The 14755-nt window shown below is 39.4% G+C and overlaps 1 protein-coding gene across 3 annotated transcripts in view; it reads left to right on the top strand.

The window, feature by feature from the left end:
• The window catches only part of dachd (dachshund d), a 163640-nt gene that overhangs the window by 124569 nt on the left and 24316 nt on the right, over nucleotides 1-14755 (top strand). For 2 of the 3 annotated variants that reach the window (XM_054786879.1, XM_054786877.1), the window contains exons 4-6: nucleotides 2272-2444; nucleotides 3292-3445; nucleotides 3539-3670. In XM_054786879.1, coding sequence (XP_054642854.1) covers nucleotides 2272-2444; nucleotides 3292-3445; nucleotides 3539-3670 — 459 coding nt within the window. The remainder of the gene's footprint in view (nucleotides 1-2271; nucleotides 2445-3291; nucleotides 3446-3538; nucleotides 3671-14755) is intronic. The other variant, XM_054786878.1, reaches the window with a different exon arrangement.

Here is a 14755-nt window from a genome sequence, read left to right as displayed (position 1 = left end):
ACAAATAAAGGCAAAAATAATCCCCAATCTAACCAAATGTTGATTTTTTTAAAAATTACCTATTTTCCCGGGGCCCTTGGAGTTGTCTAACGGCACCCCGACCAATACCACTCATTATAAATAAATTGAACAATGTACAGTTAATCCATATGGTTGGTATCAGCCGATCTCACTCATGGATGGCCTCTCACCCCAAAGTCAGCTGGGATAGGCTCAAGCTTCCCCGTGACCCTAATGAAATCAAGCGGTATAGAAAATAGATGGATATTGGAATCAAGCTTGTCCACACAAAATAATTATTACCTTAAAGTGCCCTCTTTGGGGATTATAATAAAAGCGTGTTCTCCAATGCAAATACAAATTCACATATACATTTTATTTAATATTGTTTTTCTGGATTTTTTTTGGGGGGGGACACCAGTCTCTCTCTGTTACAATCAACCTCCAATTATGTGCTGTTGATATTTTTATAAGGGGGTAACCTTACAAAATCAGGAGGGGATCAAATACTTTTTTCATACACTACTCACATAAAGTTTGGCATTTCGCACAACTTGCTGATCACTAACGAGGACCTGAATGGCAAAATCCACAACAGGCGTATGATCAATGTATCGACCAATAAACTTCCTGGTTCAAGTAGAATTGGTATTTAAACAGTCCTCTTCGTCATACTGTTCACGTTTTCACATCATGAGACCAAGACCACAGTAAACAATTGATCAACAGTGCCTCACCATTGCAATGTTTCAAACAGGATGTTGTCTGAAAGAAGTGGTTGCTGAGCTTAGCGTGTCACAGGGTGTCATCAGCAGGCTGCAACAGAGACACTGGGAGAGGCACACACCAATGGGGTGAAAACAAAATCACTTCTAAATCACTTACTTTTTGCACAACTTGCTGTTCACTGATCATGAGCTGATCTGCAAAATTCACAGCAGATGATTTTTAGCACCCGTCAGTGCACCCTCACTAGAAAAAGTTGCAATACCCATGATGTACAACATACATTAATGGAATGACGATACATCCTGTATTTTTGTTCGTCCCGGGCCCCTAATGTGGTCTTACACTAAAAAAAGTGTTGGGGAAATGCTTCACTCCTGCGATCAGGCCCCCCCTTTTTGGTTTTAATTGCCTGCTGAGTAGTAATTGGTATACAAGCTGCTTCTTGGCATCCCCTGCTTTATATTGTTCGGCAATCCTCTACTTCCGAGTGTGTGGTGCCATCTTTCTTATGGAAATCAAGAGAGGAATTCTTTCATTTCCAACCAGTGTCCTTCTCTTTAGAGGCGCCTCCATGCAGATCTCCTTGCAGTCTTTTTGGCGACTGATGTCTCGTCAAGAAATAAATGAAGAGTTGCTGTTGTTGTTGTTGTTTTTTTTTATTACCTTGTACACGTCTGCCAAGTGAGAGGGGGGAAAAAAATCAACAGAAAAGAACCTCAATCAGATCCAATGAGGTTTTCTTGAAAGCAGGCGCAGGACAGGGTGTTTGATCCTTGCCGTTCAAAGTCCCACGTGGAGGGACGGACGATGTTTGCGCCTAACTTTGACCTTCCGTCTGCGCATTGAAAGTTGGTTCCATTAAACAACTACCAACTACCCCCCCACCACCGTCTTCCTCCCCCAGCGTGTCTTTATTAGGCTCTCTTTGCCATTTAAACATCTTCAATTCCCCCCAATTAGGCGTCCGTCGGCAGGCTGCAATTGAATTATTTAAAAGATTTGATATCGTCTGATGCCATAATGGAATAATGTGCATATGTATTAATATATGAAAGGGGCGAAAAACGTTTTTTATTATTCCGACTGAAAGTCAATTTCTGGCTCTCTTTCGGCTGATATAATTAGTCGTGTTTGTCGCGCTTTAACGAGTCATTGGCGGCACTCAAGGTTTCTTTTATATTTAAATATTGAGACAATTTCCATAATACCACAGTGTAATTGATTCCTTTTTATTGCTGTGTAAACTTTGGTCGGTGAACCACTGTGTGTATAGTTTTTAATCCCCCCTTTTCTTTATTATTATTGCGTTCTATTATTAACGTACCGCCGTAAAACATTTATGCGTGTTATGTTAACATGGCGAATGATTCCCCTCCAATAGATGTAAAGCTTTACTGTTATTGGACTTTTTAAAGGGGGATATCTCAAGGGTGGGAATCGCTAAATCGCCAAATTAATGGCATCTCTTCGTCGGATTTCAGAAGTTTTCCCCTTTTGGCTGTCATACGCATCGTTGACTAACCAACGACCTCTCTCTTGCAGGCCTGGAGCTCCCCTTCATGATGATGCCCCACCCCCTAATCCCCGTCAGCCTGCCACCGGCATCCGTCACCATGGCAATGAGCCAGATGAACCACCTCAGCACCATCGCCAACATGGCCGCTGCTGCCCAGGGCCAGAGCCTGCCCTCGAGGATGGTCACCTCTGTCATCAAGGTATCTTTTGATGCAGAACGGACATCCGCCAAGCCCCAAACCATGCTAGCTTGGATCGATTGCAAAGTGTACACCGGTGGCTAAGGGCAGCAGCTTGAGAAAAATAAAGAAAGCATATTTTTCTAACCTAAGTTTAGAAATGTCAATATTTGATTTTTAGTAGTGGAGTAAACAGAGTCTGAGGTGTGCAGAAAACCCCAGAAAATGAGTTTTTCACAGCCCTGACTGTATTTTCTTCTTTGAGGGGAGGCCACACTTGAAAAATCACACAGTCTTCCAATAGGAACATGTTTAAAAATGGAAATTTGTATGAGGTATTTCTTGGTCTAATCTAGAGAGGCCAACCCTCACGAAAATAATGGAAATAGTGGCCATGGTCAAACCTTTATTAACTACACTGCAATGTTTTAGGCACGTCATGTCAGCGTAAAAGCATTGTTGCTGTTAAAGAAGTTCAAACGATAAAACACTCATTCTTCCTGCGAGTTAATGACAGCTATGCAAACGTGAGTCCAATTTTTCCACCTCATTTAATTCTTAGTTGTCATACAAGTGTAAAAAAAGTTTACCGCCAATAAAGGTAATAAAAACAAGCAAACAACGTGGTGCATTACCGCTTTCTTGCGACATGCTTGACAGCGCTGTGATTGCCAAAGTTTGTCCGACCTTTGTGGTCAAATGATGAATTTTTGCAACCTCGGGGGCTTTTGGCAACAAAAAATAAATCGGTCCTTCCCCGTCAAAACTTCAAGCAAATGTGTTTGGTATTATTTTGCGTCATCATTCTAGCTTACTAACGAGAAAAAATTTACTGGATGTTTATATTTTGGATTGTGTGCTGGTGTTGTGGCTGCAGGGTTTGCAGGAGCGTATCCCGGACAGTCCCTCTCCGGCCCCGTCCTTAGAGGACAACAGGAGGCCCGGCAGTCACCCGTCATCTCACCGCAGCAGCAGCGTGTCCAGCTCACCGGCCCACACAGAAAGCTCCTCAGACAGAATACGTACGTCTCCTACTGAACTTGACAAGTTTTTCACTTACGAATATATCTTTTTAAATGTCCTATTTGTCCGTCCCACACTGTTGTTGTCTTCAGCGCCACATCACAACGGCCTGTCAATGAACCAGGCCCTGCTCGGCTTGTCCCCCAACATCCCGCCCGGGCCTAAAGAGGGAGACCTGGCACACGACATGAGCCATGAAGTGAAAAGGATGCATGCTGAAAAAGGTCAGTTGGGTTTCATTCTCCAAAAGCATGAGGAGGTCCATTTTTCATTCATAATGTACTATCTGCCGGGATTTCTAATTTTCTAAAAAAAAAAACATGTACATGTACATTATCAGATGTGGCTGTAGGCAACCTCCTGATGTCGTTTTTTGTTGGGGGGTTTTTACGCCACAAGATGTCAGTAGCTGCATGTGAAGCAATATGAGTACCTGTATGTACCTTTGCGTGTGATTTTAAATGTTGCTACATAGCTGGTAGCGTGAAGCTCATGTGTTTAACGTTTGGCAGGCTGTTGTTTACAATGAACTCATCAGCAGTATTAATGCTGGCAGTTTGCTGCTTGCCGCAATTACAACATTGGTTGAGTTGCTGCTGTGCTGTGCAATATACTTGTTAGTAAAGGACCATGAAGAAAATATATTTATTTGAGCTCCTGCTAAGGTAACTTCAGCCATGTTAAAGGCAAAATGGATCTTTTTTTTCCAGGGAGTATTGTGTTCTCACTGTCCAGCACTGGCAGCGGTACTGCTGAAGGCTAATTGCTGGATTGGAAGGTGTCAAAAGAGGTCAAAAAGTTTTGTCAAACTGTCCCATAACATAACCTTTTTGGATGAAAATAAAAGGTCAGAAAATTAATCTAAAAATGGATTAAAAAGAAACGTAAAAGGTGATATTAAAAGGTTTAATCTCCATGACATTAAGAAAGCAACGTAAAAGACCACTATTTTCAGATGGAATATGAAGTTTTCATTGTCATTCCACTGTTCACAGGATTATGCAAAAACTACTTAACCAATTTTAATCAAAGTTTATAGAGGTGTGGTGCATAGGCCAAAAAAGGAGCTACGACACTTCAGTGCAAGTCTGTGTAAAGATACAGATTTTTAGGGCCTTTTATTTGTCACTGAACAATGCATCAATCTCAAACATACAATTCAGACGTATGCAAGAAATGAGTGTTAATTATCCAAATTAGGATCCTCTGGCTTTTGTGTAGGTTGGCCATTCCATTACTAATATTTGATTAATGTTATTATTATTATTATTGTTTGTTTTTATTTTATCATTTTATATTTTCTTAATTTGTAACAATTTTTTCTCTGATATTTCAGATTTTTTTATCTATTCATTTTCAAATATATTAAATATTTTTGCTATTTACATTTTTCATTCCAATTTTTTCTTTACTATTTGTATGAAAGTATTTTTTAGATATTTTGTTTTAATATTTTGACATTTTTTTCACTTTAATCTTTTTTTTATTAATTTTTTTTGTATTGTTTGAAAATTATTGCCTGTTTTCATTCAAATTCTTTATTTATTGTTTTATTTATTTTGTGTATATTTATGTTTTTATATGCATATTTCCCTTTCCTTCCAATTCTTTGTCATACTTTTTTATTGTATTCATTTTTTTATGAATATGTACGTATATATATATTTTTTTCTCCGTTCAATTTGTCCTTGTAATTAATGTACTGGCTCGGCCTGTCATGTACCATAGGGATGGGTGAATAATGTTCAAGAGATGTACCCCGGTCTTGAGTAGTTGTATTAATTGCTGGCAGGAGTTTCTATTCTATTGCTATACTCCGAGAAAGGGCATCAAATAATAGAATTTCATATTCTCTGTTGGTTTTTAAAGGGAGCAGCGTAGGTTGTGATGCTAAGCAGTGGGTGACGCAGGGTGGGGTGAGGTGATAATGATATTAGAACCACTGTGGAAATCATTGGGCTTCTTGCTCCCTGTTGGATAGGCTGACATGAAAATCACTATTAGCCCTTCACTCACAGGGTGTGAAGCAGTGAATGGGAATAATTAGCAGGAGCATGAACACAATTTATGGGTCACAAAACTCAAACTGTGTGTGTGTGTGTGGGTGTGTGTGTGTGTGTGTGTGTGTCACAGATCTTCCTTATATTTCAGTGATATAAATCTTCTTACACAATGGGTGACTTGCTATTACTTTCTTTTACTGTGCCCCACTTTGACTACCAAGCGATACCAGTGAAAAGTGAATACAGTTTAGACCGACTTCCTGGATCAGATATCCAGTATACTGCATAACCATTTTAATGCGGCCAGTCACACAAAAAACAACTTTTAAAACAAATATTATGTACTTATATACAGATGTTAAGGCTAGTTTTCTAATAAATAACTAAAAATAAACTATACAAATACTAATGAATTACTTACGCAAAGGCTTTGATTATTTCACATTTAAACACAAAAAATTAAAATGCCACCTTATAGGGTGCAGGGGTATTTAGTGTAATAAAAATAATAATTTATATACATTGACACGTTTTGATTTTTGAAGCATTAAAAAATCAAACAAATCTAAGGTGCTATCTTGTGCGAGAATATTGAATATAATAATAGAAATATTAATAATAATGAAATATACTTTAAAACAAATAAATAAAGTGTTACATTAAGCAATAATATTTAATTGAATGATAATAACAGAAATAACCATAATAATAATAATAATCATGTATATAAGTAACTAGGTTGTGATACGTTCATTTTAAATAATAATTCCTTTATAAAACATAAAAAAATTAAAATCACAATGACTGCTTAGGTTTTGATGAGTTATACTAAATATTGCCACCTTGTGCAAGAGTATTTCATATAATAATTATTGTAATAATAATTTTAAAATTAATTCAGCATTCATGAAACCCATAAACAGTTTCAATAGAGTGAATGAATGAATAACAAGTATTATCAAGTTGGCATGAAGTAAATATTTTTAGTACAAAATTAGGAATAGAACTCAACTGAGAAAAACCCATACCCAAAACCCAATTGTAAATACTGATAAAAAAATAATGACTTTATTGAATATTGTATTAGATCATTTCTTATTGTTTCCTGATGAAAGCACGTACTGATTTGTTAGGAAAAGGCGACGTTTAAGGTCAAAGTGTGGGTTTAGGTTCAAGTTGTAGTCATGGTTACCGGTCAGAAGATCAAGGCCAGAAAGCAGAAGTGCCTCGTCTGATCAGCCGTCATTTCCTCAACTGTCTTTCTGCAAAAACAAATTGACACACTCCGCCTTGTCCATTCCTGATTAAGATTCTGCTCTTTCTCTCTAAGGTCTTGCTCTGTTGAATTTTTTTTACAATTTTTTTTAACAAAATAACCCATTAATGCATAGGAGTGCAACTAAATTAGTTACCAATTTGCTGAGCATGAATTAATGAAGAGAGAGCTCCTCGCAAAGCTCCCACAGTTGTAATTTTCATAATAACCCCCGGAACCTTTATTTGGCAGCTTGTTTAGTTTTTTTTTTTTTTTTTTTTTTTGCGTTTGAAGGTTTTCATTAGTCTAATGAGGACTGTGCAAGGGCGAGCAGTCAGCACAATTTACATGAGGAAGCTATCATAATAAATGAGGCCATTTGAATAACATGCGCAGGTTTATGCAGCGAGATGAGAGAGATTGTCGCCCCGTCACTACATTACAACTAGCTAATAACCAAAGTAATTCCAATAAAAGCTTTAAGTGAAGGGAATAAAATTAATGATAGATATATCCAAGTGTAATCATGTGACACGCAACGCACCAGATGAATAAAATAAACCATTGTTCATTGAAGCTTTGTTTATGGCGAGCATTTTAATTAGGGCCTGTTCATCATCGTCGCTGCATCACTTTGTTTAGATAAATGCGATAACATTCCTGCGCTTTAATGATATCGCCCCACTTGTTTGATCTTTACGATCCTGGCAGAGCATTAAATTAATCTGTAGCGCAGCAGGAGAATATGGAGTATCCCTTCAACTCATATAGAGACCCTTCCGGAAAAACAGTCAGCCACTCTTTGTACGGAGATGTGTCACCTAGCGCTAGACTAGCCAGATGGTTTGGATTTTTTTGTATTTGGTCCAACAAGAGAGAGAGAGATCACATGATGTTTTTTTTAAGAGTATAAAGCTATCTCACATGTGACTAATTGAACGCCTTCAAACGTTTAAAAGTGTGCTTCCGACAAGCCTCTGTCTGGTGAAAAACAGCAGGTAGCCCGACGAACGAAAGGAAAGGAAAAGCCTTTTTTTGGCTGTAAAACTCTACTGTGGACATCAAACACTTGACTTGGTTTCTAGGGTGTTTTTGAAATTTGAGCCATATGCACGTATAGGACGACGGAGTGAAGGACTCACCCGTCTACCTGAGACTTCATCGCTAAAACGCTTGAGAGAGGAGTCCGTTTTATTTCTCAAGGCATTTTCACATGCAGCAGGCTCCTCATACATTAAAGGAAGCGAGCATTTTGGTGACAGAGGCAAGGAAAAACTCAAACAATTGGTTGTGTTGACATAGAGAAGGTCGAGTCTAGATAAACATTTTCTTCCCTTGTTGATCAAATGCTACAAGCGTGGACGGTGTGATCCATGCAACATCAACACAACTGGTTATATTTTAGGAGCTTTCCTTTCCACTGTCACTAAAATGCTCGACATAAATGTTCTTTAGCGCCAAGGCACAGCAGAGGTTATCTCAAGGCACTTCGGCAGCCTCCTCAAAGCAAGCATTTTAATGACAGAGGCAAGGAAAAACCCCAAACCAAGCCGGTAGTGTTGATGTTGTATACGGAGACAGAGGGTAGAGAGAGACGACTGAATAGAGATGAACGTTTAGTTCACTCATTCATTCACTTGAACGGTAGTCATTTTCTACGCTCGCCAAGTAAGAAATGGAGGTTCATGTGGCTCGAAAGTGCTTGTTGGCTTTGATTAAGGGAGATAAAAGCCTTCCCTTTGACGTTAAAACGCTTGAGAGTCAACTTGATTTCATTCTCCACCAGCCATTCACAACAGAAGTTGTCCAAAGACAGCATGGCTCCTCATGTATGAACGAAAACCTCGAATGAGAAAGCATTTTGGCAACTGAGGCAAGGAAAAACCTCCAACAAACTCTTGTCGTGTTGATATTGAAAATGGAGGAGAGAGAAACAGAAAGTCAACACTGAGGCAAATCAATTATTCAGTCATTCATTCACTCTAACGTTGTACATGTTTTACCATTGTTAACCCTTACGCATGTACAGTGTAACGGAGTAGAGGAGTTACCAGTCTACTTGAAGCTTTTCCTCGCTAAAATGCTGAATGGGAGAGTCCAGGTTTTTTCTCTAGCGCCAACTCACAACAGAAGTTGAGGCTTCTCATAAATTCAAGTAAATGTGACATGAAAAAGCAGTTTGGACACCGAGGCAAGGAAAAACCTTGTTATGTTGATGAGTTGTAACCAGGACCAGAGTGTAATCAGAGGGAATAGAACAGATTAGAGAGGAGTCTGAGGATAAATTAAAAAAACAAATTCATTCACTGTTTTACCCTGTTTTACAGTTTTACCCGTTGTGACCCAATGCTAGCCATGTACGTGAACCATACCAATTTTATTTGTCGAGCGCTAATTCACAACAAAATTGATCTCAGGCACTTCACACTCACACATCTAAGAAAGAAAAGCACTTTGCTGACAGAGGCAAGGAGGAGAAAGGGGGGAGAAAAGACCAAAAAAGTGCTTGATGTAAGAAATTGACATGAGTCATTCATTCACTCTATATTTCTACTGAAAGGAAACAAATGGGGGTATCAGTGGCTTTTTTTATGTGGATCTTGTCCTGACATTTTTGGTCAGAAGTTGTTAGTTTTGCCACGTTTCCATAGGCAAAGCAGGGTACTACCAAGTCCTGTTCCACTACCTACTCAATCTTGGTCCCAAGTATGCTGAGCTGAAACCGTATGGGTGACGTTTGAGGATGCATGGCTACAAATGACCAAAATAAACACAGGTTTGCAGTATTATACTCCACAGTCTCCAGTTTGCTGGCTGGAGGGCTCTGTTTTCTTGTTGCTGTCAGTCTCCTCAGACAAAATCTGAGGACACATGGTAACGTTAGCTCTGGAGGCTGCAGTGTTGCACTCCACAGTCTCCACTTGACTGTAGCCATTACGTTTTCTTTCTGCCCTCAGTTGCCTCTCAGATAAGCAGGGTTCCCATTTTTCTGAAATGCAGTGTTACGTTTACACCAGATGTAATGGGACACACACCTTCCACACCTTCCAAAAAGTTCAACTTTTGTCTCGTCAGACCACAGGGTATTTTCCCAAAGGTCTTGAGGATCGTCAAAATGTTTTCTGGCAAAATTTAGACGGGCCTTAATGTTCTTTTTGTTCAGCAGTGGTTTTGCTCTTGGAACTCTGCCATGCAGGCTGTTTTTGCCCAGTGTCTTTCTTATGGTGGAGTCATGAACACAGACCTTAACTGAGGCAAGTGAGGCCTGCAGTTTTTTTTTTATGTTGTTGTGGGGTCTTTTGTGACCTCTGGGATGAGTCGTCGCTGCGCTTTTGGGGTAATTTTGGTTAGCCGGCCACTCCTGAGAAGGTTCACCACTGTTCCATGTTTTCGCCATTTGTGGACGATGGCTCTCACTGTGGTTTGCTGGAGGCGAAAAGCTTTAGAAATGGCATTAATACCTATTTGAGACTGATAGAGCTCAATTACTCTAAGTTAAGTTATGTTTTAATGGGGGGACAATCACTTTTTCACACAAGGCTATGTAAGTTTGGATTTTTTTTCTCCCATAATAATACAAAGTTTCATTTAAAAACTGCATTTTGTGTTCAGTTGTGTTGTCATTGGCTAATATTTCTTAAACATTTAAGTGTGACAAACATGCAAAAAGAAAAGAAATCAGGAAGGGCGCAAACAGTTTTTCACACCTTCTCTTGTGCCTCTGCTATTTTTTTTGATACCCTGTTCCCTCTCAAAGTCCATCAGGTGTCTTCAAAGGTTGTATACTTTTACTTTATTTTTGTTTTAATAAACAGTGTTGAATTCTCTCTTTATACGCGTATGACAGTTAAGAATATTTTAAAAGGTTACCTGAAGCAGATTGTGGAGGTTTACTGTGATGAGTCTCGTTAGTGTTAACATTTTGGGGTCAAGTTGGACAAAAGATGAAAAAGAGAAAAGTGTGCTTCCTCTCCTTTGTAGTCTTTGTTGTAAAAAAAAAACAAAAAAAACTTAAAGCTATTTCCCTGACATTGACGCTTATGTCTATCATTAAAAGTTTGACGTGTTCTGCGTAAGCGCCTTCTCTTCCTCTTCATGTGGCTGCCTTTAATGCAGCGTGTTGCATCGGGTCGTCCCAGTGTCCTTGGCGCTTGCAGCTTCAAACGGGGTGCTGACTACCTGACTTTTCCTCTGCGGTCGGGAGAGAGGCGAGATCATTAGCCATCAGAGCCCCCGAAATGTGACTTGGCAGACAATAATGCTTTGTGATCAAACAACTTGTCAAGTGCGTGCCGTCGAAATGAAAGAGTGCAAAAAAAATAATTCAATAGAGGATCAATCAAATTTTTCCAACCTTGGAGCGCGAGCGAGAATGCTGATGGTGCAGAGCGAGCGGGGGCTATTCCTCCAGGACGCCGGGAGTTCATTTGGATATTTGTTCTCCCGCTCATGAATGTTCCATCGCGTGACACCATCTCCCCGCTAATCACATTTCACTAGGTGGAGGTGGAAGTAAAGCGAGGGTGGGGGGGATGCTTTTAGGGACGTTGAAAAGAGAGAGCTTCTTTTTAATCTTTGAAATGCCTCAAAAGTGACAGAATGCTCTCTCCCTGCCAAGACGGCCGCCTCGGATGGGGAGATAAATATGCTGTGGTCAGCTAAGTGTATCTAGCGAGCGGAGAGGCAAATTTAATAATGCATTATCATTCACTGGCGAAGGTGAAATCTGCCTGTCCATCAGGACGCTCGGCCCTGTTTCATGTTACCCTTCGCTGCAAATGAACAAGTGCTTTACTCAGCCGGCAGAGATGCATGCCAGGCGCCGCGCCTCGCTAAATATGGACCGTCAGGAAAAAAAAACAGGTCCAGAATCAAAGGCGAGATGAATGATCACAGTCGCCTTGATTCGATTCACTTGTGTTTGTGACAAACGCTAACATGTTTGACCACAGCAGACACAGAACACAAAGACACCCCAAATGGAATCAAGACATGATGACAACCGTAGAAACCAGATGGAACATACTGTGGCATAGGAGGAAAGACTGCGCAGTACAATGACAGCTATGCAATCAACATTAGTTTTCAACGCTAGTTTTTTTACCACAGTAGCAGCAGAACACAAAGACTCCTGTATATCGTTGATAACCATGGAACACGAAATACTACAAAATATTGAAGGAAAAATCCTGCCTGTGTAGTACAGTAGGAGCAAAACAATCCATCAACAAATGTGAACATGTTTGACCACATTAAGCACAGGACACAAAGATACCTTGAATGGAATCAAGGACATGATGATACTGAGAGACCAGGAAATTAAACCTACTGCAACATTAGGACCAATACAATCAATCAAAGAAAGGCTCGTAGTGTGTACCTGTAGTATTAACCAGTGGGGCGGCCCTCAATGTATTTCTTTATTTTGTACTCAACTTTTACTCTTAATTTCTTAAGGGAATTGCAATTTCTAGTTTTATTCGGCACTCGCAGCAACGCTCATGTTTTTTTTAACAATAACCATTTTTTTAGGGGGGGGCACTGTTATCCTGAGAGCGCACAAGGTGAGTTTTACATATCTGAGCATCTGCCATTATGCAGATTGCAGCATTGCCGGCGCCCTTGGACAACAACAGCATTAAGCAATTATGAAGATTATGTACAATGCAGAATTTGCGATTCAAAACAAATACACATCTTAGCGGCGGACAGATAAGGTTGACCCTGAATATGTATTTCTGTACTTTTGGAGACGGCATCATTTAATATTTGCATGTAAACAGTAATTAAGGGACGCTGGCCCACAAGCGGGGGCCTCGCCAAGGTAAACAGCAAGTGGTCGTGCTCGTTTACAGACTCACCAGGACTGCTGCTCATAAAAAAAAAATGTAAAAAAACACACACACACACAAAACACAACGGGATGGTGAGCCGCTCTTATCTGCTGGACTTGAGGACATTGTGAGTCAAACCTTTAAATTTTCACTCGGCGATAATTACGCCAGCTTTTATATCCTTCCAGTGAGAAAGTAAATCATTCTAATAAAGAGAGGAAGAATAGAGGGCGGGGGGGTTGGAAAAGTGCTCCAGGACTAATTTCCCTTCACTCTGTAACTCCCTCCTTTTCTTGTCTGCTCTCTATTCTGTTTTTTTTTTTTTTTTATTGAAAGCTTTTTTCCTCACTATTGCAGTCACCTTGACTTTGCAGCCTTACAGTGTGTTGCTTATCCCCCCGCCTGTCAATTAGGTGTTTGGAAATTAATCTCTTTAGCTGGAAATACCAGTGCCAGCTTTTCTTTCTGTCTGCAAATGAAGTGTTATTAATTCTGCCGCGCTGCGAATAATGTTATCAAAACAGATTTCCGCGCGTTTAACACGTCGCCACGATTAAAAGGCCCCTTAAGTATTTTTATAACTGTGAAAGCGACTAATGGATTTGCAAAGTGCTGCCATAAGCTGCTCCTTTTCAAGTTCTTCCTTGTTTTGTTTATTTTCTCATCATTGTCGTCAAGTCAAGTACGGTGCATCCATGCGGGATTAGTAGCCGGGCGAACACAGCTCTAGCGTGCTCATGCAGATCTGCCAACACGTATGCACTGCTCGTACAGTCGTCCCTCGCCACGTTGTTCGAATTTTGTGGCTTCATTCTATTATGGTTTTTCAAAATTATATTAATAAATCATCCTTTTTTGTGCTTGAATTCGTCCTCTTAGGAAAAACATATGCATATGTAAGCAAATGTTACTTTTTCTTCCCAAAATGAAGTATTTTTATGCATAAAAATAGCGAAATGAACTAAAATACAAAAAATATAAGGCATTCAAAACACACATTCATCGGCATTGCTGTAGTATGCTATACTAGTCACTTGGTGTCAGTAATGTTCCGGTAATGTTCAGTGAGACACACAATCACCAGTATTGATCGCTGGAACAAAAAACAGCCTAAATGGGGCAGATGCTAACCGAGGTTCCACTGTATGTCAAAGTTGGGTGTGGAAAATTTCTTCAAGGTTGGCAGGTCTGCTAATGCTAATACTACAAGTGAATACAAGTGTATTGCACCGATTATTTTTGTTATTCCGTTTTTTTTTTTTAACATCGTTAGATTCCACTTTTTTCTGTCGATGCAAATCATTCAAATAGCAAAATGTTGAGATTCATGTTGTCACTCATGACAATTCACATTCCAAAATACTTGCTTTTTCTGTAATTCCACATCTCCTGCTAAAAAAGATTCCTATTGAAATTCAATGGAGGACTTTTCCAAGGTCCACATTTCTCAATCAAGTCAAACCATTCAGTTCATTCAGGACACGTTGGCTGCTTATTTTTAAACATTACAAAAAAATCCCAATTTTCCCAAAATGTCACATTTCTCACCCAAACGTTTCGACTGAAATGAAGAGGGAATTTTTCCAAATTCCACATTTCTCCATCCATTCAAACCATTCTAATATCAAAACATTCAGCTTATTCAGGACATTCAGTCCAACAATTTTCCACAGTTAAAAAAAATTCACTTTTCTCCAAATTCCACGTTTTTGGCCCCAGTGGAAAAAATATTTTTGAAATGAGTGGAGAAAGTTCCATTGCAGTCCATTCCAACATCAAAACGTGCATCTCATTCAAGACATTCCAATTTCGTCCATATATTGCATCAAACATTAAATTTAAAAAATTCAGACTTTCCCCACATTTTCCTTGCCACACATTCCGTTTGAATTTTAACCTTGAAAGTTATTGCTTCCACGTCTCAACCGATTCAAACCACATTAAAAAACAATCCACCCATTCAGTACAATCGAGTTCAGGACAATCAGTTTTCCACATTCCCAAATGTTCCACTTTTCCCATAATTCTACATTTACATAACACAAATTCCCTTTGAACTGGAACGTTTTTACTTGGGCCACATTTCTCAACCGGTACCTTGAAGTAGTACAGTTTGGAGTGGAAACTGTGAAAAATAGTGAACAATATCCCTGTTTGGAAAAGTGTGATGATGACCATAGAACAGGAAATGAAATGTAACGCTACATAAGTGGTACA

Source organism: Dunckerocampus dactyliophorus, chromosome 9 (genome assembly GCF_027744805.1).
Source record: "Dunckerocampus dactyliophorus isolate RoL2022-P2 chromosome 9, RoL_Ddac_1.1, whole genome shotgun sequence".
Lineage (NCBI taxonomy): Eukaryota > Metazoa > Chordata > Actinopteri > Syngnathiformes > Syngnathidae > Dunckerocampus > Dunckerocampus dactyliophorus.
Note: the sequence above shows the minus strand (reverse complement) of the source record. Positions and strands in the feature narration are given on the sequence as shown.